This window comes from Hermetia illucens, chromosome 3 (genome assembly GCF_905115235.1).
Source record: "Hermetia illucens chromosome 3, iHerIll2.2.curated.20191125, whole genome shotgun sequence".
NCBI classification, from domain to species: Eukaryota; Metazoa; Arthropoda; class Insecta; order Diptera; family Stratiomyidae; genus Hermetia; species Hermetia illucens.
The window spans coordinates 133,695,606-133,718,430 of NC_051851.1; the positions used below are offsets into that span (position 1 = coordinate 133,695,606).

The following is a 22,825-nucleotide window of genomic DNA, read 5'->3' on the forward strand; positions in this document are numbered from 1 at the left end:
AGTCGTTAAAAACAACATGATCATAGTGAGATATACTAAGCCTCGGAAAAATGCTTCACCTCAGTCGACGCGGCCGGACAGGCCCTAGTTCTATCGAGAAATGGAAAAGTGTTCTTGAATGGACGGCGTCACGACGTAAGTAAATTCGGAGCAAAACAAATGTGTGTTTGCACATTAAATTTTGGTACTCTCATTAGAAAGACTGAGGAACTTACAAAAGCCGTTGGAAAAAGGGTATTGGCATATATCCTTGTATCAGCCAACCACACTATTCATTTCTTCACCGCATATGCACCACAGACAGGTCGACCTGATGCCGAGAAGGATGCCTTTTGGCAACTTCTTGATTCCACTATAATCTCGTAAAACACCAACATTTTATCCCCGTCACTGACTGCAAAGCCGTTCCCTATGAGACCCATGCACCTCCACATCAATCTTTAGTTGCTTTCTTGCGAGTCAAATCGCCGATAAAACAGTGTGAAGAAGGCACTGGCTTACTGAGTATCAAATGGTGACAATTCCTTGAGAAAAAGGAAGAAATAATCTCAATTACGAGACTACCAATCATACCGGGCGTAGGGAAATCATGGAGTCAAGTAAAAAGTAGTATTTTCAAAGCAGCTTACACGAAAAAACAAATGATAACGGACTGCGGACTATTCAATTAGCAGGGTCACACGAAATGGTTGTTGGAAGTACCTGGTTTGCGCGGAAAGCGGTCCACAAACATACGTGGGCCTCTCCAGATGGGACCACTTTCAACCAAATTGACCACGTGTTGATCGAACGCCGCCACCTCTCAGCCTTGATGAATGTCAGAACATATAGGGGGGCCAATATAGACTCGGATCACTATCTCGTTGGCATGGTGCTCCGAGCTCGAATAACAATACCACCTAGAATCCCCTCTGACAATCAGGTGAGAGTGAACACTGAAGCCATCCACAACACAACCCTCCGCGACACCTATAAGAGGGAAATGGATGCCGCAATAACCGCAGTCAATAGAGGACCTGGAGATGAAGCATCAACTAATGATCTTCACAACCACCTGAAGAACGTTATCATGGATACGGCCACAAATATACTTGGCCCCAGCCGCAAAAGGAGTCGGAACGGCTGGTTTGACAATGAATGTAAGCTAGCAACGGAACGGAAGAATGCCGCATACCGAGTAATGTTGCATTCTCAAAGAACGCGGGCACGCGCAGAGACTTATCACGAACTCCGTCGAGCGGAGAAGCGACTTCACAGACGGAAAAAGGAAGCCTGGGAGAACCAACAAGTCTGTGAACTAGAAAAGTACGGGGAGCAACCGCACCAGGCGCGGAAGTTTTACCAACAAGTCAGCAGGATGAAGCCTTATACACCTCGATGCTCATCCTGCCGAGACAAAGAGGGAAATCTGATTTCCGACAGAATGGGCATATTAGAGCGATGGGTTGAGTACTTTGATGAGCTACTGAACAACCAGAACATCGGCGAGTTGGAGGTCCCGCCAACTGAAGACGACGGACAAATACTGCCACCACCAAGTTTAGGAGAAACAGTCCGTGCAATTCATCGGCTAAAAAATCATAAGTCGCCAGGAGCCGATGGAATTACAGCCGAATTGGTTAAATATGGAGGCGACCAGTTACACCAAGTGGTTCATCAACTTGTGCTCAAGGTATGGGACAGCGAATCAATGCCTGACGATTGGCAGCGAGGCATAATCTGTCTCATACATAAAAAGGGAGATATCACACAGTGCAGCAATTATAGAGGTATCACGTTGCTGAGTACCATCTATAAGATATTCTCCACTATCTTGCTAGGCCGGATAGCCCCATACGCCCAGAACATCATTGGCCCATACCAAAGAGGCTTCACTCCAGGCAAATCAGCAACAGATCAGATTTTCTCTCTGCGGCAGGCGATGGAAAAACTGTTGGAATATGGACAACAGTTGCACCACCTGTTCATCGACTTTAAAGCCGCCTATGATAGCATAGCCAGGGTAAAACTGTACACGGCCATGGGGGAATTCGGTATCCCGACGAAATTAATAAGACTGACTAGGCTGACCCTGACCAATGTGCGAGGCCAGATAAAAGCAGCGGGATCACTCTCAAGACCATTCGACATCAACAACGGTCTACGACAAGGGGATGCGCTATCATGCGTCCTCTTTAACCTGGCCCTCGAGAAGGTGATCCGTGATGCTGAGGTGAATGCAAGAGGTACGATCCTCTTCAAGTCCACCCAACTACTGGCCTATGCTGACGATATCGACATCATGGGAAGAACCACCCGAGACGTTCAAACTGCCTTCATCCAGATCGAGCAGGCGGCGCGAGATCTTGGGCTGCACATCAATGAAGGCAAGACAAAATACATGGTGGCAACGTCAGCACCGAAGACGAATCAACCAACAACATCAAACCGCACTGGTCAAACACAAACACGAACAAGAATAAGGATAGGGGAATACAACTTTGAGACCGTTGACAATTTCTCCTATCTAGGGTCGAAAATCACAACCGATAACAACTACGATGATGAAATCCGCGCACGGTTGTTGTCAGCCAACAGAGCCTACTTCAGCTTACAAAGACTGTTCCGCTCGAAACGTCTCACCATAGGGTCAAAGCTCTTACTGTACAAGACTATGATCTTGCCAGTCCTCATGTATTCCTCGGAAACTTGGGTTCTTAGCAAGAAAAATTGCGAACTCTTGGCCGCGTTCGAGAGAAGAATCCTTCGAAGAATTTTTGGCCCCCTACATGAGGATGGACGATTCCGTAGCCTACACAATGACGAAATCTATGAGCGATACCATGACCGTCCGGTTGTGGATAAAATCCGGCTCAATAGGTTACGGTGGGCGGGTCACTTAATCCGTATGGATGAAGATGATCCCACCCGGAAAGTCTATAAGGGCAATATCTATGGTAGGAAAAGAAGACGAGGCAGACCCTGCCTAAGATGGAGCGATGGCGTGGGCCAGGACGCCAGACAGCTTTTAGGGATATCGAATTGGTGGACCTCGGCGCAAAACCGGGATGTCTGGAGTTCCTTATTAAGGCAGGCCTAGACCGGATACCGGTTGTTGCGCCGTTGATGATGATGATGATGATTTTCAAAGCAGCATATGCAAACCTCGGAGTCACAAGCCAGGTAAACGGTTCATCAACCGAGATACTTGGCTTTGGAATGAAAATGTCCAAATAAAGGTCCGTGAAAATGAAAGTCTCTACCATAAATTTCCCGACGATAAAATCCTGGCTAATTGACAAATTTGTAAGAATGCCAACCGGAAAGCAAAGAAAGCGATCGTTGTTACCCAAACACTCCATTACAAAAATAGACATCTGTATCAACTTATCAAAAGCTAACACCACCGGGCACACACTTTTGTTGCGGATGACTGGAACGGTAATTTGCTCACTAACCGACGAGCCGTGACGGATAGATGGCGAGAATATTTCGAGTAGATTTCAGCGGAAGAATCAAAACCGCTTCGTGTCTCCGTCGGTGTTCATCAAGAAAGCGCTATCTCACCACACCTCTTTATTCTATAAAAGGCAATGAAGAGCGTCTCGCGGTAATGGAAACGAAGATATAGCATTGAATTAGTGGCGTAACACGCAAGGAGTGTTACATCCGAAATGAGGATATCCGCGATCGATATGAGCTTGCACCGATCTTATCTTCGATGGTGTGGTCACGATGGTATGGTCACATAATTCGAGCTAACGAAAATTCACTTGCCAAGATTGGTCTGAACACCGAAGCGATGGGAAACCACTAAAAGGTCGGCTGAAACAATGGTGACTCGATACGCTGAATGGTGATTTGAAAGCCTTGCGACTACATCCAGATCAAGCGTTTGACAAAGCTAAATGCCGCAACCGATCACGAGGAGCCGCACCATTTCTGAACCGGAAAAAGGCTAAAGAAAAAGAAGAAGAACAAAATGATGAAGACATTTTGTCGAAAACTTATCTCAAAGAACTCCTCAGCCCCCCGCATGGAACTCAATCACTAGAGTTTGCAAGAATTATAGTCAAACATAATAGATTCATTGAATAGCAAACATTGGAAGAAATAGTCAGCAATCAAATGTCAAAAAATGAACAAGGGGCCTGACATAAATGACATCCGCGCTGAACTCATTAAATCAGGCAGTCTATGGACCATGAGAATTGTCTATAATTTGGCTCTATCCATCTAGAACCAAGAACAGGTCACGTAATACTGGTCAAAAAGTGTAATATGCCTTATCCACAAAAACGGTGACAAGTTGACATGTGACAATTACAGAGGTATCTCACTACTTTGTACGTCCTATAAAATCTTCACAAAAATTGTCGAGAGAAGAATTAGACAACGATGTCCATTAAATATTCGCTGATTTCAAGCTGATATATGGCAATATTGACCAAAACATTCTGTACAAACTAATGCTTGACTTGGGAATTCTAGCAAAACTGGTAAGCCTTACCAGAATGACAATGCGCCACACAACAGCACTAGTTAGAGTTGCTAATAGCCTGGGAGATGCGTTTGAGACGTACGTCGAATTAAAGCAAAGAGATGGACTGGCACTTCTACTGTGCAATCTGGCACTGGAGAAGGTTTTACGGAAGCTGCCTGTGGACACAAAAGGCACGTTGCTCTACAGGTCATGCCAAATCGTCGTATATGGGGATGATATAGATATCGGTCCTTCGAATTTAAAAAGCAGGCAAAGGAAAGCAAAGCTCTGAGTATACAAAACGTTAAAGCTAAACAAGAGAATGACCAATGGCAAATTAGATATAGCCCCGGAAGTTTCCAAATTAATCAAATTTCGGCATTTGCAATGGGTTGGCCATGTTTAAGGCATGAAAGACATTCGGATACCTAAAATAGTATTCTAAAGGAGAGCAGAAGGACGAAGACCGGTAATCAAAACCTCGAAAGCGTTGGGCGAAACCAGTGAATTACTGCTTGGATTTTCAAACTGCAGGACACCATGGATGTCGAAATGATTGGAGGAAAGGCAGCCTAAACGCCAAGACCTGAAATCCTTTCAAAAATTAAAAGTATACAGTCAAAAGAGTCGTTCAAAATAGCATATACAAATATGACCTAGGTAACTAATTCTAGCTGACAATGGCATTGGTTTATTCTGATTGGTGGTCGAATATACATATATACCTATTATATTATCGGGTCAAAAATCTACCATGTCATTCTACGACTTTTGCTAAAAATAAATCATCAAATGCTTAAAAATATAAAGGAATAGAAAATTAACTGCTCACCTAATACCTATTAAATAAACTCCTTCGAATTTGATATTTTTTCATTGAAAAGTTTTATTTCCTAACGTTAATCTCACGCAGTGTTCAGATACATACATATTCAAATCTGTACTCGATAAATTACATCTACATACGACCACTTAATCACTACTTAATAATCGACTACATAAATACGCCCTCTAAGCTACCTCAGGCGTCCACAACTCATTTAATAAAACGCCGTCGTCATAATTTCGTTATATTCCCTGAAATCTATAACGACTAACTGAAGTTTGCCTAGATCTTCAGTATAAAAAGAATGTCCCCTTAAAATCTACATTTACACTGAGTAATCGTTACAAAAGTGGAAACGATGAGCTTTCATAGATTAGAATAAATTTGGCAGTCTAGAGCTGTTTTATACGTATAAAAGTACAAAAACATCTATGCAAGATTGGAATGTGAAAGAACTCATAAAGATATTTTTTGTCAATCCGAATTCAGATATTATCTTTAGGATTCAAGACAGCCAGACATCGGTGAACACTTAGCCGAGTTACGCTTATTCAATAGATAATTTTTATCGTTGTTTGTTGAGATTTGCCATCTACATCGCGAAAATCTGAATCTATTTCTTTCAAGTTTTCTCCGATTCAGAAAACCAAGGAATTCTATTCTACGTAGCTGTCTTATCAATACCGTTCTTCAGTGTGATTCCCTTCGTGTTCGTTTGTCACACTCCCATTCACAGTATCAGTCTTTGTATTGTTGATAATCACCTGTTGATTCGGCTGTTGTTGATGTTGTGATTCCGCATCGCTTCCCTCCTCTGATGCTTTATCATCGAGTCCTTTGGGCGGGATGTAGAAATACCATGCGCCGAAAAAGAATACCACCGAACATATTTTACCAATCAGCGCTAGGATCCACATGTATCTATAAAATGATAAAAATTAGATATATTCACCCGGAAGGATAGGGAGCACTTGTGAGGGAGGCAGAAGATCCACTTACTTGCTCATGTATTTGTTGTCGTAAACAAGACAAGCGCCACTGTCGTCGCAGGATTCTTCCCATAAAATGCAGGTTTCATCAATTATTGCGCCAAATAGTAGAGGTGCTGGTATTGTTCCGAAAATACGTACTTTGATCCACTGAATGCCGAGGGCAAAGGAACGCTGGTCGTCGTGAACGCATCTTTGGGTAGAACAACGTGGAAAGTATTGAAATGAAAAAAAGGTTTTTTTTAAAAATTGTTCAGTGAGTGACGATTAGATTCACTCATGTGAAAAAATTTAAGTTCGGCCTTAAGTTAGTTTAGTTTACTGGGGGAGCCGCAGCTCCGAGCACTCAGGCCATTGTTAGACCCATTGTACTATCCCTGGAAATTGCCTATTCAATGGCTTCCCGCCTACTGTGTTCGCAGGCTTTAGCGAATCTGAGAACATTCTCCAGAGGCAGAGAGTGAGATTCTTCATTGAAGAAAACCTTGCCAAGGTGTCTTCGTCTGAGATCTGAGGATGCCGGGCAGCTGCAGCTGCAGGGCCGTCTCCTCCTCCTCCTCACATTGGCTACACATAGCCGAAACCACTACCCCAATCTTTTCGATATGGTAATTTAAGGAACAATGTCCCGTTAAAAGCCCTATTAGGGTTTTCATGTCCCACTTCTTAAGGGACAACAAAAATGCCGCTCTAGTGGCCCTAGGCTCTTTCACAAGGATTCTCGCTTGCTGGCAAGAGTCAAAATTTCTCCACTCGGTTGCGTGAATCCTTGCAATTTCACCCTTCAGAGTAAACTTGACAGTAGATGGTCGGATTCCAAGAGCTGGTTCTGGCAGACCCTTGGCTAGCCAGTCTGTCAGCCTCTTCATTATCGGCGATGTTAGAGTGCCCCGGCACCCGGCATCAGGAATGTTTCGTTCAGTCGGTCAAGTTTCAGCAGCACCCGATGACAACTCCACACCAACTAGCTTCATATGTCGTTGCCATTTAGTGCTGATAATGCCGCCTGACTGTCGGAACAGATTCAAATGGTGCGACCCCTCCATTTTTGTCGCAGACATTCTTCTGCTGTCAATTAAATGGCATATATCTCCGACTGGAATATGGTCGCCATTTTTCCGAGGGGTCGGGCCAGTTCTATAATCGGATTCTCCGAGAACACCCCTGCGCCCGATCCATCCTCCATGACTGACCTGTTGGTGAAGATTATTAGGTCTGTAATCTGAAAAGACTCATGGCCACTTGTCGACCATTCTTCTCTGTCGGTGATTACGACAGTGTATGTCCTTTCAAAGACGAATCTGGAAACCATATGATCGGTCGGCATCAGGGCTACTGGATGTTTTTCAAGGAATTTTCAGATAGATGCATGACCGTGTGATTGGCCGCCTTTCCACGCCCAAATCGTATCGAGCCTATATGCGTTGTTGGTTGCTTTCCGTTTCACCTCCAAGTGGATGGGGGGTAAATTTAGGATAGCTTCAAGTGCCGCAGTCGGCGTAGTACTCATTGCTCCAGTAATACTTAGGCAAGTCTCTGGATCTGCGTTAGAAGCTTCCTGCTATTACCAAAGTTCAGTCAGATGATGCATGCATATATCAAAATGGGTTTTATTATGGATGTATACATCCAGTATATCCGTTTAGGTGAAAGTCCCCAGGTCTTATCTATCGCATTCCTACAGCACCAGAGCAATCTGCAGGATTTCTGATATTGTACCTGGATATGATTCTTCCACGTTAACTTGGAGTCGAAATGTACTCCTAAATACTTGACTGTTTGTGCCAGCTGCATTTCCGTCCCTGCTAAGGTGGGTAGCGTATAGCTGCCCCACCTGACGTTCCTAGTGAACATAACTAGTCCACTCTTCCTAGCGTTCACCGTGAGTCCATTGCGGAGGCACCAGCTGTGGATTACATGCAGAGTTGCATTCAAGCGGCCACATACTGTGTCCGCAAGCTTGCCGGTAATTATTACGGCTAGGTCGTCCGCAAATGCTTGCGCGAAGACTTTTTTGTCCTGCAGGAGCCACAGCAGAGTATCCATTACCAAGAGCCATAACAGTGGAGAGAGAACCCCTCCCTGTGGGCAGCCCTTGAGACATCCTGCTTCAATAAACTTCTGGCCGACTGATATGTGGATTTTCCTCCACTGTAGCATGTGAAGAATCCAACTAATTAGCAACGGTTCGATTCCATGCTGTCTTGCCGCATCACAAATTGCCGCGAATGAGGCATAATTGAAGGCACCTTCGATGTCCATGAATGCGCCTAAGGCGTATTCTTTTTCGGACATCGTCTTTTTAATTTTTGCCGTAAGTTCATGGAGTAGTGTTCCGTGGATTTGCCTTTCTGGTAGGCGTGTTGCCTATGGTGGAGTGGCCACTTAGGAATGTGTGTATCCCTTATGAACCGATCTACTAGTCTTTCTAGTCCTTTTAGCAGGAAGGACGTTAGACTGATCGGTCGAAAGCTTTTTGCGTCTGTGTAGGTGGGTTTTCCTGGTTTGGGAATGAATAACACCTTCACATCCCGCCATTTAATTGGAATATAAGCGTGGCCTTAACATTACTTTAGTGGGTAACACGGTGTAAAGCGAAATAGACTTTCAATGGGAGTTAACTTTTATCTCTTGAAAAGGTGCTACAGCACCAATTGTGGCAACAGTTGGTCTTCACAAACCATCGACGATATTCTAAAAAGATATGCCTATGACCTTTGAAATGTGTTGCATAAATAAAACTGAAATTAAGGTTTCCAGCAGAGATACTGCCGTTAAGACTCCAACACCTTAAAAAACAAGGCTAACATTGCAAATATTAACGAAAAAGCAGACGAGGTATGGTCGCTGCGGAAAACCTCGGTTTAGTAGTAGTAGGTTTAGGTTAGACGGAAGTGTGGTTATTCCCCATAACTACAGCTGACTTCACTTTATGTAATTCCTGTGTCTCTCCATATTGGCATTTCGAAAGAATGAAAGTGAAGGATAAAGAAGTTACTCATAAACGGCAGAATAAGTTAGAAAGATACAATCCAATGGTTGCTGCCATGGCGAACAGAATGTTATAATTCGAATTACAGGTCATCTATTGACAATATTATACGAACTGCGAGTACAAATACTTTTGAAGCCGATACAAATGCTAGCTGACCTCATTATTCCGAAAAAGGTTTTGGAAGATAATTGTCTGGTTTTCAAAAATTTCCTGTATTATATTCCGCATAAATGCTATGAACTGGTTTCTGCTCTAAATAAGCTGCGTTATACCAGACTTAAGCTTTCGTTCTCTGTAGAAGAGGATGTGACGGTTGCGATAAGTTTCAGAAATACCAGGCGAAGTGCTCATGTTTACAATCATCTATAGGGCGGAGGCAATGTTCTTAGTTCATTGTGGGTTGTGCACTGTTTGATGTGGAGTACAGAGAACCACATATATATGTATATGGGGTTGCCATTTACTCCCTTGGTGAGGTGTAGCCCATCAACAACATTTAAACGCCATCCTGCACGGTTCGCTAAAATGTGCTTTAGCTCCTCCCAGGGCCTCCCGAATTAGCGGTACTCCTAATCTACTATTCTGCGACAACTGCTCTAAGGGCGCCACATCCGCTTTCTAATCACATCGCCCAAAGAAGAAAGGCCTCTGTGCCGACCAAGTTCGTTGTTTGAAGTAGTACCAGGCCAGCGTACTCCGATGATATGACACACACAATAGTGGTACTAGCGCAGAACAGTCACAATTGATCCTGGTGCTGAAGTAATTGCACTTTAAGATTTTAGACAAGGCAGCGAAAGTGGTTTTAGTGCTGGTAATGCGTTGGTTGACAGACAGTTCGGCACCACCTTCGGTAAAAACCACGTTTCCTCGATATATAAATTGATCAACGTCTTCGACACTCTGCCTAGTAATTCAAATAGGGATGGTGCGCTGACCTGTCAGACTGAGAACTTTGGTTTTGCTGGAGTTTATTTCCAGTTCAAATCTACTTGCCTCTCGTTACAAATTCAGAGCTGGCTAAGGTCCATGACCCGGTAAGAGAGCCAACAGATGTCACCAGCTTAGACGTGCTTGAGGAAAGATGTCATCGTTCATTAAACTAATTCTCTTTCCTCCGGGCAAGGCAACATGAAGACCGTCACCGATAACAAAAAGAAATAATATCAGTCACAAATGCAACCTTCGCGGACTCCGCTTTGTGCCTCAAATTCTTTTGAGATTGTACCTCGATGAAGCACGACACATTTTGCGTTATTATATGTCGCTCTAATAATAGCTATTAGCCAGGATCACACCAGATATACTCCCTGTTCATGCTGTCGCAAGCTTTCTTGAAATCGATGAAGAGCAGGTGAAACGAAGATCTAAACTCCGCGCAGTGTTCCAAAATTAGCGGTAGAGTGTTGATGTGGTCAATGCAAGAGCATTCGGTGCGAAGAGCAACCTGCTTTCTGCCAATCAAGCTTATTATTTTAGCAGAGAGCACACCGATACCCCTCCAACCGTCACACTTAGAACGAGTGCCCTTCTTTGGAATCTTATTGATCATCCCGTTCTTCCACTCTTTAAGAAAGGTCTCGGATTCCCAGGATTTTGGAACAAGTGGAACTAGCAGATCTTTAGTATCGATAAATGACTCTCTTGGAGGAATAGTCCGTATCCGCGTGTTACAGTGACCAACCATTTCATCCACAAGAGGTGGAATCTCATTCGGTTGCTCATCAACGCGGATGAGAAGCCGATCGTTAACCTCCTTCACAGGACCATCGAAAGATTTTCGACCACATGCAAGGTGTTTCGTGTTCTGAAGTCATTGCATTTCGCGGCATTTTGCGCTTCGCTGATCAGATCTTATGAACCCCCTCTTATCTTATGCATTGATCACATCAACACTCTACGGATCATTTTGGAAGAGAGGCATTCCAAGGAAACTAATAGTTATTATCAGAGTGATATATGATGGAGTAAAATGTGACGCGCTGCACCGAGGTGAAGTCTCAGAGAAATTGAATAATAGAATAATTTAAATAAAGTTGGACACTCCTTCACAATACAGATTTCTGAAGCTGTGCAAGATGAGGAATTCATTTTCTTCGTCTTTGGCAATGTTATTTGAACAACCACGGTTGCAGTTGAGTAACTTTGAAAATTGGATCTAATTAATAGATTAACTGAACTCTCTCTCTCTCAAGCGTTTTTCGTAATATGATGCATATTATTAACACGGATTAAGCGCTAAGACCGGTGTGCCGGAAAATGATCAAATTAGCGAGAGAGACCTCAACGAGGCTGGTCCCTTTCATAGGAATACGGACATGAAGGCGAGAAGGAAGAGGACGTATGCGCAACCTGCAGCTTCTTTTTTGCCACTGCTGTGGAAACTTCCTCCAAAGATGGCAAAATGTCAGAGAAACAATTTACCATCCTCCGGGAGTGCCTGTGGAAAAAAATGCTGGAGCTTGGAATGAGGCCAAGATTTAACAGTCAAGGTTTTCGCGATAGGCTCCTCCATTTGGAGTGCACTGATGAGACTGCCTTAAAGTAGCTCCAGCAGGTAATCCTGGGTTTGAGTTCTGGCGGTCGGTCCAAGTTCACTATTGTGAACACTGGGCGAGGCAGGACAGAACATGTCGGATGTTGGATACCTAGCTCTCAAAGGAAGGCAGCGGACATCATTCGTATGCTGGGGGAACAAAACCCAGGCATGGACTTCTAACGCTCGGGGTAAAGTTCATGAAGACCAGGGAAAACCAATCTACAAACGTGAAGAGTTTCAGTTTGGTATTTGAACTGGACCAAAAGAGTCTGAATGTGCTCAGGGACATTCACCATATGGGGCTCCACTTTTCCCTCGATAAATTAAAATTCAATCATATCAGGAAACTGTAGAATATCATTTCCATTTTGAGCGCGAAGAACAATGATGGTCTTTGACTCACGAAGGATAGGGCAAATTGCAGCATCTTCAGTGCGCTTTCTCACAATAGAGTGGATGGTGAGCGGAAAAAGATCATAGTTGCTGCAGCTTATTTACCCTATAATTCTTTGTGTTCTCCACTGACGCAGCAACTAAGGGATCTGGTAGCGTATGCAGAATCAAGTGGTCTCGAACTCTTAATAGATTTTGCAGCGAACGCTCAACATATTTGTTGGGGCAGCAGCAAATGAACTCTGAGAAGAGAAGCTATTTGATTTTATCACTTCAGCTGGTCTAATGAGTGCAAACGAAGGACGCACCCCTACTCTATGGATCGCACACTTTCAGGGTGATGTGAAGAGGCTTGACCTGTTTACCGAGGCTAAATAGGTGGATTGATGGAACCGCGAGCTGGAAAAACTCAGGCGACTTCTGAACGAAAAGGAAAAGCTGTAAAACTATCCTTTGAATACTTGAAAGCACCTGTCATGGATGGCATCTATCCAGCAATGGTAAATTAGGCTTAGAACAGTTAGAGTGACTGCTAAGAAATATTTTTCTAGCATTTTTGCTTTGGGCTATTTGTCTACCTTTTAGCAGAAGGACAAAGTAGTTTTCATACGAAAATCTGAGAAAGAATACTATTCAAATCCAAAGAACTTCAGACAGATCGGCCTGATATTATTCTTGCTGAAAGGTTCGGAGAGACTGGTTGAGCATCACATTCGTGGGAAGGCGGATAAGTCGCACTCACTAAATGAAGACCAACATGCATACCAACGCGGAAAGTCCTGTGAGTCTGCTCTTCATTTTTTGGGTTTAAAGATAGAGGATGCATATGATAGAGGGTGAGTACGCGAGGGGGTGTTCGTGAATATTTTGACTATGTGCCTTTCGAAAAATTTTGTGTTGCCGCCAGAGCACATGGTATCAACGATATTTTAAATAAATGGATCCATGCTATGCTAACGCAGAAATTGCTGTGGGCCGAAGTGGCGGTCGACCGCTATCTAACAGTAGAAGCAAGGAAGGCTTCCCCCAAGAGGGTGTGCTATCGCCACTTCTGCGAAGTATGTGATCAACTCACTACTATGCGAATTGCAAAATTTTTCAATACATGCTGAAGCTATGTTGATGACGTGGCTATGCTTACTGTTGATCGGGATCTCGAAACTCTGCGTAAACAACGTGATGTTGATTTGATTGACAGTCCATGCCTCAGGCATGGACTTTCAGTTAATCTGAATAAAACCACGTTGTCTTTGTCTCTCAGGGATGAGAAACACAACCCTTCAACTCTCCGAAGAAGTGAAGCTTTTTTCAGACAATCATGTAGAGGTAAAGTTGGAACGAGCTCTCACAGCTTATGTGCTGTGTAGGTGGACCTTTGTTTCGACATGGTAGCTCAGGCCTAATGCGGCATTGTGGAAACACGTTGCTATTATTAGGCTGATGTATGTATGTATTGAGGTGGGTTAAGGTCAAGCAAAAAAAATGGTCGCAGTAAACTAGCCGCACTGCAAAGAACTGTGTGTCTGGGTATTATCGATCTAAATGCATTACTCAGTTTGTAGCCCTTGGATATATATATTCCAAGCACTGCAATGAAAGCAGCTCAAAAACAAAACAGGGTTCTGGAGCTAGATTCTACCTCACCAATAAAAATGAGAAGTGGGCTTTCGGACAATATGCAACTGTTTTTTCAATTTCAATTTTCTCCGTGCTGGGACCGGAACCAGCAACTGGAGTATCAGTAGACTAAGGCCATCTTCATAAACTGAGAACAGTGACAGGTGGCTGAGCCTAAATGTTGCTGGACACAGCTATCAAAACCTAACATGAATACCGCAAAGTTTATCCTGTCGAAAAGCAGGAAGATATACAAAAGTATATGCAAAAGTATTGTAGGCATTCTGACAGGCCATAATTCCTTAGCTGGGCATATGTGTATGTTCAGAATGCACAAGATGATATGTGTCCTTCTTGTGCTGAGGAAGCGGAAATGAACGCCCCCACCTATGGACACATTAGACATCAGATCTTTCGTGCTGATGTGGTCCAGTTGCAACGGGTATCACATCCACTAACGTAAATGCTGCGGTACGAAAACGAATCGGTTACAATGGGTCACCACGGTCTGAGTGCTCAGAGGCTATAAAAAGATTCTCCTCCACCACAAACACACATCCTCGTGCACACACAAGCGCTATTAAGCCTAAGAGTCAACCTTGTAAGCCAATCAATCAACCAATGTTGTGTGTTCATTTAGCAGATTTATTTAAATAAGTTTCAAACTTACCTTAAAGTTGCCGATAATGCAGGCATGGTTGCCAAGAACGTGAACAGCATTAGCATAAAGCAGACCGCTATGAAATATCCTAAATTATTGCAGGTCGTCTCACATATCGTATTGATAGCATCATAAGAACTGTTTGCAGAGCTATGTATACATTCACAATTCAGATAAATTTTCGATCCATCCATGTTGAGTTCCTTATCGCATCCAGCATGACATGGAGAAAAGTACATGACGCCGTCAGCTCCACAAACGGGGTCATAGTCGAATTTATTGCATCCACAGTTCATATTGCATGTTGAATCTAAATCGTAGTCAACCCTTCTGAAGTCTACGTCTGAAAGCAGTTTCGTTTGAGAAGAGTATGCCGAAGTCACTCCAGCAAAAGGCAAGTTTGGACAGCTCAGTAGGAAACACAAAGTGAAGAAGGTAGCCGTTATGCTCACGATCAAACAGAGTTTAATGATCCCTGAACAGGTTAACTTTAGTCTTTTTACAAGATATCCTCCGAGAAATGTTCCGCCTCCTCCAGCTGGTACTGTAACGACACCTGGAATCATGAAACGAAATTATTAAAATGAATGTTCTTACTGTTTCTAAGGAGTTGAAATCCTTACCCATTAGCAATGCAGCCCAAACCGGAGAGATACTGAACTGATTTTCGATTTGTTTCGGTAAAAATGCAGAGAAACCAGCTATTATGAGTCCTTCAGATGCTCCAGCTAAATTGAGTAGGCAGAACGTCGGATTCCTCAAAAGTGCACAAAATGCCTTCGGTATATCCTTGAGTTTGGTGTAGGATTTATTGGCGCTTGTGTTGCCATTGTGCGCCTCAGAGACTCGTTCCTGTTGAATTTCCTCTGACCCAGGTAGCGATTCAGGATACCCAAACATCGGAATAGCGAGAACTATGCAGGCAATAGCCGCAAATACAAACCCGATCCACCATGCTCCAATCCAAACTTTACTTTGTGATGTTAAACCGAGTCTGCAATTGTAAAATGGTGGGTAAATGTAGCACAATTAAAATGAGTTAGGAACATTTGAAAATTTGATCTGGGATTTATGAACAAAGCCCTGAAATTGCAAATTGTTGCGTTGACTTACGAATATTATTCCAACAATGAGTCCCAGCCCTTACACCTGTGAAACTTCCACATACATTTGCCAGAGGTAAGCGACAAGACTCGTAGGAATTCAAACCCAACTTCTATGATTAAAACGCACAATGAATAAAGTTTGCACAGTTAAAGAGTTTCTTTTATATTACACCCCTTGTTTCTCGGTAATTGGAAGGAATCCTTATAATGTAGAATTTCATGTTTGCGGAAACAATTTGTTCAAACAAATAGAGGCGGAGATTGTGGTGGTGAACTTGGAAACACGTCGCCGAAAACTTTGCAAAGGACGAAAGGACGGTCTGATTCTGTTTTGAATGAATCGAGAACCTGTTGTATGACTTCCTGGTTAAATTAGATTGTTGTAACGATAGATTGAATTTGTATATTTAAGTATTAAATTTCACCTTAGATGAACAACTGTTTTTTCCTTTTCCTTTCCATCCGTTTGCTATTTTTCTATTCAAACTGTATATACGAGTACATGTATGTGCATATATATAGATAGGTGCCCAGATACATATATACTCAACGAACGCAGGGCCTCAGTAGCGGGAACCTTGGCTTTCGTGGCGTCTAATTGTACAAGTGCGCGGGAAGGACTAGAACTGGCGCTATCGACGGACCCGTTCCGAAGAAGCTCGATTCTTCCCAGATCACCATCCATGTGGGCACAAGGACCCACGGTCGAAAGCGCTATCCCGAGTGAGGAGCGTATTATTATTATTTTATTAAGGGAAAGTCGCACCGCGTCCTTAAAAACTATTGTGCCCCTTTTACTGGCTATAGTGTACCTATTGATCATAGTATCTCAAGCACCCTCAGGAACTTTAGTATGATCCATACTTCCAGATTTTTCAGCTTTGCATCGGGTATTAAGTGTTCACCTAGATGCCTCGACCTATTTGCACAAGTACCGGACACTGTCCCAGGACGTGTATAGAGGTTTCGTCATACTCCTCACAAAAACTGCAGGCAGTGTCCGTAGATATCCCTAGCCGACAATGACCAATGAGAATTCCCACTATGATTCGGAGCTTAAGCAATCTTTTGTGCGTATGGGGTCGTATCCCCCAATAAGCACCCTGGACTGCTCCATCCCTGGTAGGCCTGCCCAGTATAGTTCCCTCAACCGTTTCTCTTCATTTCTTAGATTCATAGCCATGAAAGCGTTTCCGATTCTACAGAAGGGTTCTGGCTCGTGTAAAGGCGTCCCTGCTCCCTTCTTGGATATTTCGTCCGCTGCCAATCCAGTATCCAGTAGACCTAAGTGCCTTGTTCACTGTTTGGCTACCGGTGGGAATAGCTATGCTCTGCCCCCTGTAGTTCCTTTGCAGATTAAAGGAGGCACATTTGTCTATGGCGTATATTTCCGCCTGGAATATGCTAGTGTACCTGCCCCTTGGCTCAAAGTACATTTTCCTTGGACCAATGACACCGGCACCCGCTCCCTCTGCTGTGAGGGATCCTCATTGCCCTACTGATACACACGCAACCCAGCCGTTGTAGCTTATGTAAGTCCCTGGCTTGTGTGCTGAGGTTAGTTCTTTCTGCCCAGATTACCGTTCCATAGGTAATCATTGGCCTTACGATTGCAGTATATATCCAAAGTAGTATCTTCGGACTGCAACCCCATTTTTTTCCTGCTATGGATCTGAAAGTCATCAGAGCTTTCGTGGCTTTCCGACATGTGTTTCCGACATTTTTGATCTAGCGTAATTCCCAAATATTTGACCTTTGTTTCTCGTTTCACCTCCATATCATGTAATGTTATGGCTCTCAGGTGGTCAAGCTTGCGCCTCCTAGTGAATGGTACTATGGTGGTTTTGGCTGGGTTGATCTGCAGCCCCACCTTCCTGCACCAAGCACTAGTATCCCTTAGTTCAGTTTGGATTCTATCACATAGGGTATCTTCATATTTGCCCCTACAGATTAAGACAATGCCGTCCGCGTAGCCCTGGACTTGTATTCCAGTATTTGTTAACACGTCCAGGAGTTCATCCACTACCATACTCCACATCAGCGGCGCTAGTACCCCACCCAGTGGACAGCCTTGAGTGGTGTTCATGACAAGTAAAGCCCATGGTGTTTTTCATAGGCACCTGTCGTGAGACTTAATCCTACGATCCTCTTAAGACACGGATTGATTTTGTGACCACAATCAGAGCCCCGATGAGACAAGCAACAACGATACCAGTCTATACCAAGTGCATGGCTTAGCATTCATGCTGGTGGATGCAAGAATTACCTAAATCTCTACCGAACTATGGAGTACGGCACCCGTGTTGATACGCAACACCACGTTGAGGCCCGAAGGTCTCTTCTCGCTTGAGCATAACCACAACCACCATGAAACTCCCACTAGGGGGGCCAACCGCAAATACCTGAGCTGTCCTCACATACAACAGGAGTTCACCCGAAGTATGTGAGTTCAGGGGCTTTCCCGGTTTCCATGGTACCAGTATACCCCTGGTAAGGTTTCGTGACCAATTTGCCACTTCAGATGAGTCCCCGTGCAGACTCGGGTCTGATCGCCCTGATTAGGCCTTTGGAGCATTCGCCTACTGAATCACGGCCGGCAAACCAAAGTAATTACAGCGTACCCCGGTGCCACCACTATGGAGGTTCTCCTCGGCCACTTGGTTCTGGTTTGGCCGATAGGGTTGCCACCCCATTTTTCTCGCCGCCACCTCTGAGCACCGGTGTTCATGACAGTAGAATTTGCATGTCGGTACTTCCAGATTGCCAGGGTGTTTCCCACTACTTTGCCGCTCAGGGCATCTTGTATCTCTGTGTGCGATGTATTGTTGAATGCTCCTTCGATATCCAAAAACGCGCACAGTGCAATTTCTTTTGTTTCTGTGGCATCCCGTAGTACCTCTGTTAGCTGATACAGAACAGTTTCAGTTGACCGTCCTGCCCGGTAAGCGTGTTGACAGTGATGTAGGGGATTACGCTTTAGAGTGTTAGTGCTAATATAGTTGTCTATGGCCTCCTCAATCGTTTTGAGTACGAACGAAATTAGGTAAATTGGTCTGAAGATTTAGGGTGAAAAGGATCCTTCTTACCCGCTTTCGGAATAAAAACCACTTCTGTTCGTCCCCATGCCCTTGGTATGTATCTCAGTACTATGCTTCCCCTTACCACTCTCAGAAGAGACTCTAAGATAATTCTAGGCCTCTCTAGATTAATGCTGGGAAAATGCCATCTACTCCGGGAGATTTCAGTGGTTTAAAAGTTCCCACTGCCTACCTTAGCCTAGCTTCCGAGCATACCTCTTCTGCCAGTTTCCAGCTCTCCTTTCTTCCCCTTTTATTCGCTGTTGGGGTATCAGGCAGAGTGTTGTCGCCTGCCACCGTGGGGTAGAACCCCGGGAAATGAGTTTTGAGAAGGGGGGTGTACCCTCTCCTCCTCATTCTCGGTAAATGTCCCATCTTGCTTCGTCAAACAGACAGAGGATATTCCCCCGTCTTTGGCTACAGCCTTGTACAGCCTGGTTGCTTCTGTGATCTGTTCGATCCCTTCACAGAATTCCCTGAAGCTGTTCCGTTTCGCTTCCCTGATCGCGTTGCTATATGCAGTCAGTGCACTTTTGTACATCTGCCAATCCCCGGTTTGTTTTGCCCGGTTGAAGAGTTTTCGTGCCTCTGTTCTCATTCTGGCCACGTGCTTGTTCCACCATGGTACATCCCTTGGCGACTTAATTGCCTTAGCCGGACAGCTGGCCTCATATGCGTCAATGACGTATATCGGGAGGATGGGAAAAGGAAGACCTTGATGCCAAACTACCTGAGTGATATAAGACGCCTTTATCACACTGGGTAACAAAATCATGGAGTTCCGTGAGTTCATCAAGGAACCGGCAAAGAGTATGCGCAAAAAATTGAACGGATCAACAACGCGTAGCTGCAATTCAGAGAAAAGGGAGTGGACTCTTCAAGGAGGATGTAGAAACCTGGAGAAATGTGGTAGATAAGATAAGACCGGAGGTCATCATTATCTTCAAATGAGCAAAAAGGGTCATACGCTGATATTCTCAGACGAGTGAAGGCAAACTTCGAATTTGAGAGATAATGTTAACCGGATTGGACGGTTCCAAAAAAAAGTCCTTATATTGGAGCTCAAGAAATTCAAGGATATAACCCCGGTTAAATTCTTGAATCAAATGGAAAGTCATTAGGACAGGAAGCCGACATAAGAGCTACCAGGAAGGAGATCACTATAGTCTGCAAGGAAGTAGATAAGATCACCACGAGGTTCGCAAGGCTTTGGAAAAGCAATTCGGTCTTATCAGACTAAAAGATTCAGCGCTAAGAAAAATCTACGGTGGAATACAAACCGTCATCATCAGCTTAACAATGGAGACAGCACTCAAACTGTTGGTAGCAGGGAGAGTAAGAATAGGCTTGGTTATGTTTCGCTTAGAGAGTAAGTAGTGCTGAAGTGATCTTTTAATTGTTCCAGTTCAAATGGCAGGATGAAACAGTGTAGGAGATGCGGAACGGAAGGCCATATCAGCAAGAACTGTGGGACTAACCCAAATTGCTTACTGCTCACAGAGAAGAAGGGTGTAGACTAACGCCACATTTCCGCAGCATCAGGTGCTCGGAATACAGGAGAGTTGTCAACGCAAATCGCAGATGAGGCTAATACAAATCAACAGTAACTACTGTCATGCTACGCGGGACCTAGTCTTATAAACCATCCACCAGAAGAAACATATTTGTGGGTATAATTACAAACACCAAAGAGGGCAAAGAGCACTATAGGCTTAAGAAAATCAAGTCTTCCAAGAAACAATGGAGCATCCTAAGGATGCATTCGTCAAAGCAAAATTGAAAGGGAAAAGTACCAAACAAACCGTATACCAGGCGCAAAACGGCATTTAATATTTTGTAAAAAAATTAATACATTGTGTATGTTAAAGTTCGAGAAAAATTGGGAAAAATAGCAAAATTTTCCTTCCATTTGGAGAGGTATAACTTCTGCATAGCTTATTCTCTTTTCACAAATAAAACTCCTTTTCTCTTTCATTATCATCATACTTATTACCTTGCAAGTGATAAGCTAACGAGATTGGGAAACAGACGCTCTGCATGAAGTGTCGTCTGGCATACAGTTTGTCCGGTAGTTTTGAAACACCCTGTCTACATGCTATGCTCCACCCAGGACTACACTTGCCGAATATGAGCAGATGCTGAGAGCCCTGCTTTTGGTAGCAAGAGGACGTTAGTCGAAAATCGAATTCGCAAAGCTAGATGTGGTACTCAGAAGCTTATAAATTTTCGAAGGATTTGACACACCTAAGCACCGTTTTAGCACTCACAGTGACCACCAGGTAATCTGGACGGGAATCAAGGGCGAATCGAACTCGAAAAATAGCTCTTTCAGAATACCGGGGATTTGGCCGTTGAAAGCTTTTAATGGGAACACCTTTTTGTTCCCGGCATTTAAGCCCGACATTCCCCTGGATGGTATATAATAATCGTTGGCGCAACAATCCATATTGGATCAGGGCCTTGAAGTGTGTTAGAGCACTTTATTCAAGACCGTAACGGTACACTAGGAGGCAATGTGGTCAGCATTGCGCTCGCCCGAGATTATTACCCTGATTTGACTCAGGTACTCATTCACAGCTGAGTCGACTGATATCCGACGTCAAATCACGATACAAATTCCACTGCCACCAGTGAAATTTGAACCGCGACCTTCCGTACGACAACACACTCAGCTATCTGGATGGTATGGCTAGAGAAAAAGTCACCCAAAACACCCGATGGGTGATAAAGCATGCGATGCTTCTTCTGAAGGTGATTGCTCCCCAGTATTCAGCCCAACTACTGGTGGAACAACGAATTTGCAAATTTTAAGAGCCGCTGTTTCCAGGCAAGAAGGTGGGCAATTGCGTGGTCGCTTCAAAAATGCTAAGCCCCACATTTTCACTTACACTTTCGGGGCGTGCCTAAGAAAAAGAATATTCCCTGCTCAGCGGAAAAAGCGAAAGTTGGTGTTGCTGCATCCAGTAAGATACTTGAAGATCAAACGTTACTATACATTGTCCAGGATGATGATGATGCATGTTATATAGAACAGACTGCTACCGACAGCAGCAATGGCTTATCCGACCGAGATTAATATGATCTTCGACGCACCCACTCTCTGTACTGCCGGAGACGGTTGTAGCAATTGACACAAAATTTGGTGGAAAAATGGGAACTGTGAACGCGCACACATATAGTGAGTGATATCCTTTTATGTCGAATTTAAGGGCGGTCCCCATACATGCAAAAGGGGGGTGTAAATTTTTTTTCATCAAATATAGTCATGTGGGGTATCAAATGAAAGGTCTCGGTACGTACTTTTCGAAGTTGGTCTTATTTTTGACAGTTGTTAGAAAAGTGGGGAGTGCGGGGGGTTCAAAGTAATCATTTTTTTAACGAACCCATTCTCAAAAACTACTTAACCGAAAAACCTGAAAAAAATCAGGGGGCTGCCGCTAAATGGTGCCTAGGCTCCGAAATACCCTCCATGCCGATACCTATTCAAATAACGTTAATAATAGTACATTACTGTAATTTTTAGTAATTGGCAGAAAAGCCCCCCTTAAGTTCACCCTAGAATCACAAAAATGTAGGCTACATCAGAGAGCATGATCCTACCAAATTTAGTGAAAATCGAAGTATTACTAACAAAGTTATAATAGGTCAAAACTGTCGCTTCAATGCAAATTCAGGATTGTGAATGTCAATATCACTTGAAAGTGGGTATATGCATATATTACGTGCTACATACTAATGGGACAAATGCACACTCAAATCTCTATATAAAAGAAATACACAAAACCTTTCATACCTGAAGCGTTTAGCTTCCGGTATCCCGACTTGTTTCTTTGAAAGTCGGCAACAAATTGACTTTGGTCAACACATGCATATCCAACATCTCCACTGCAGATTTCCAAAAGGCACTCTAGCGTTTTTTCGAATGTGATGACACTCCTGAGAACATGCTCTCATTTGATGAATGTGAAATTTGTAACCAGAGCTCAATTGTCCACGAAGCAGAGGGTAGGTATGCTTGTAATACATCCTGCAATCTGTGAAACTCCAGAAATAACGCCTTCACCGGGATCCGGACATTTGTTCATCCCTACCACAAAGCATTGCAGGAATACATTGATCTAGTTATAAAGATCGTCGCAGTAATCTACTGCAGTTAAATA

General features: G+C 43.8%; 1 protein-coding gene across 2 annotated transcripts in view; it reads right to left on the bottom strand.

Annotated features, from left to right (window-relative positions):
- Positions 1-5,323: 5,323 nt before the first annotated feature.
- LOC119652981 (solute carrier organic anion transporter family member 4A1) overlaps positions 5,324-22,825 on the bottom strand; it is a 114,978-nt gene continuing 97,476 nt past the window's right edge. For both annotated transcript variants that reach the window (XM_038057391.1, XM_038057393.1), the window contains exons 5-8: positions 15,106-15,476; positions 14,492-15,038; positions 6,288-6,470; positions 5,324-6,209 (exon numbers count right to left, since the gene is read on the bottom strand). In XM_038057391.1, the coding sequence (XP_037913319.1) occupies positions 5,966-6,209; positions 6,288-6,470; positions 14,492-15,038; positions 15,106-15,476 (1,345 nt within the window). In that variant the 3' untranslated portion in view covers positions 5,324-5,965. The remainder of the gene's footprint in view (positions 6,210-6,287; positions 6,471-14,491; positions 15,039-15,105; positions 15,477-22,825) is intronic.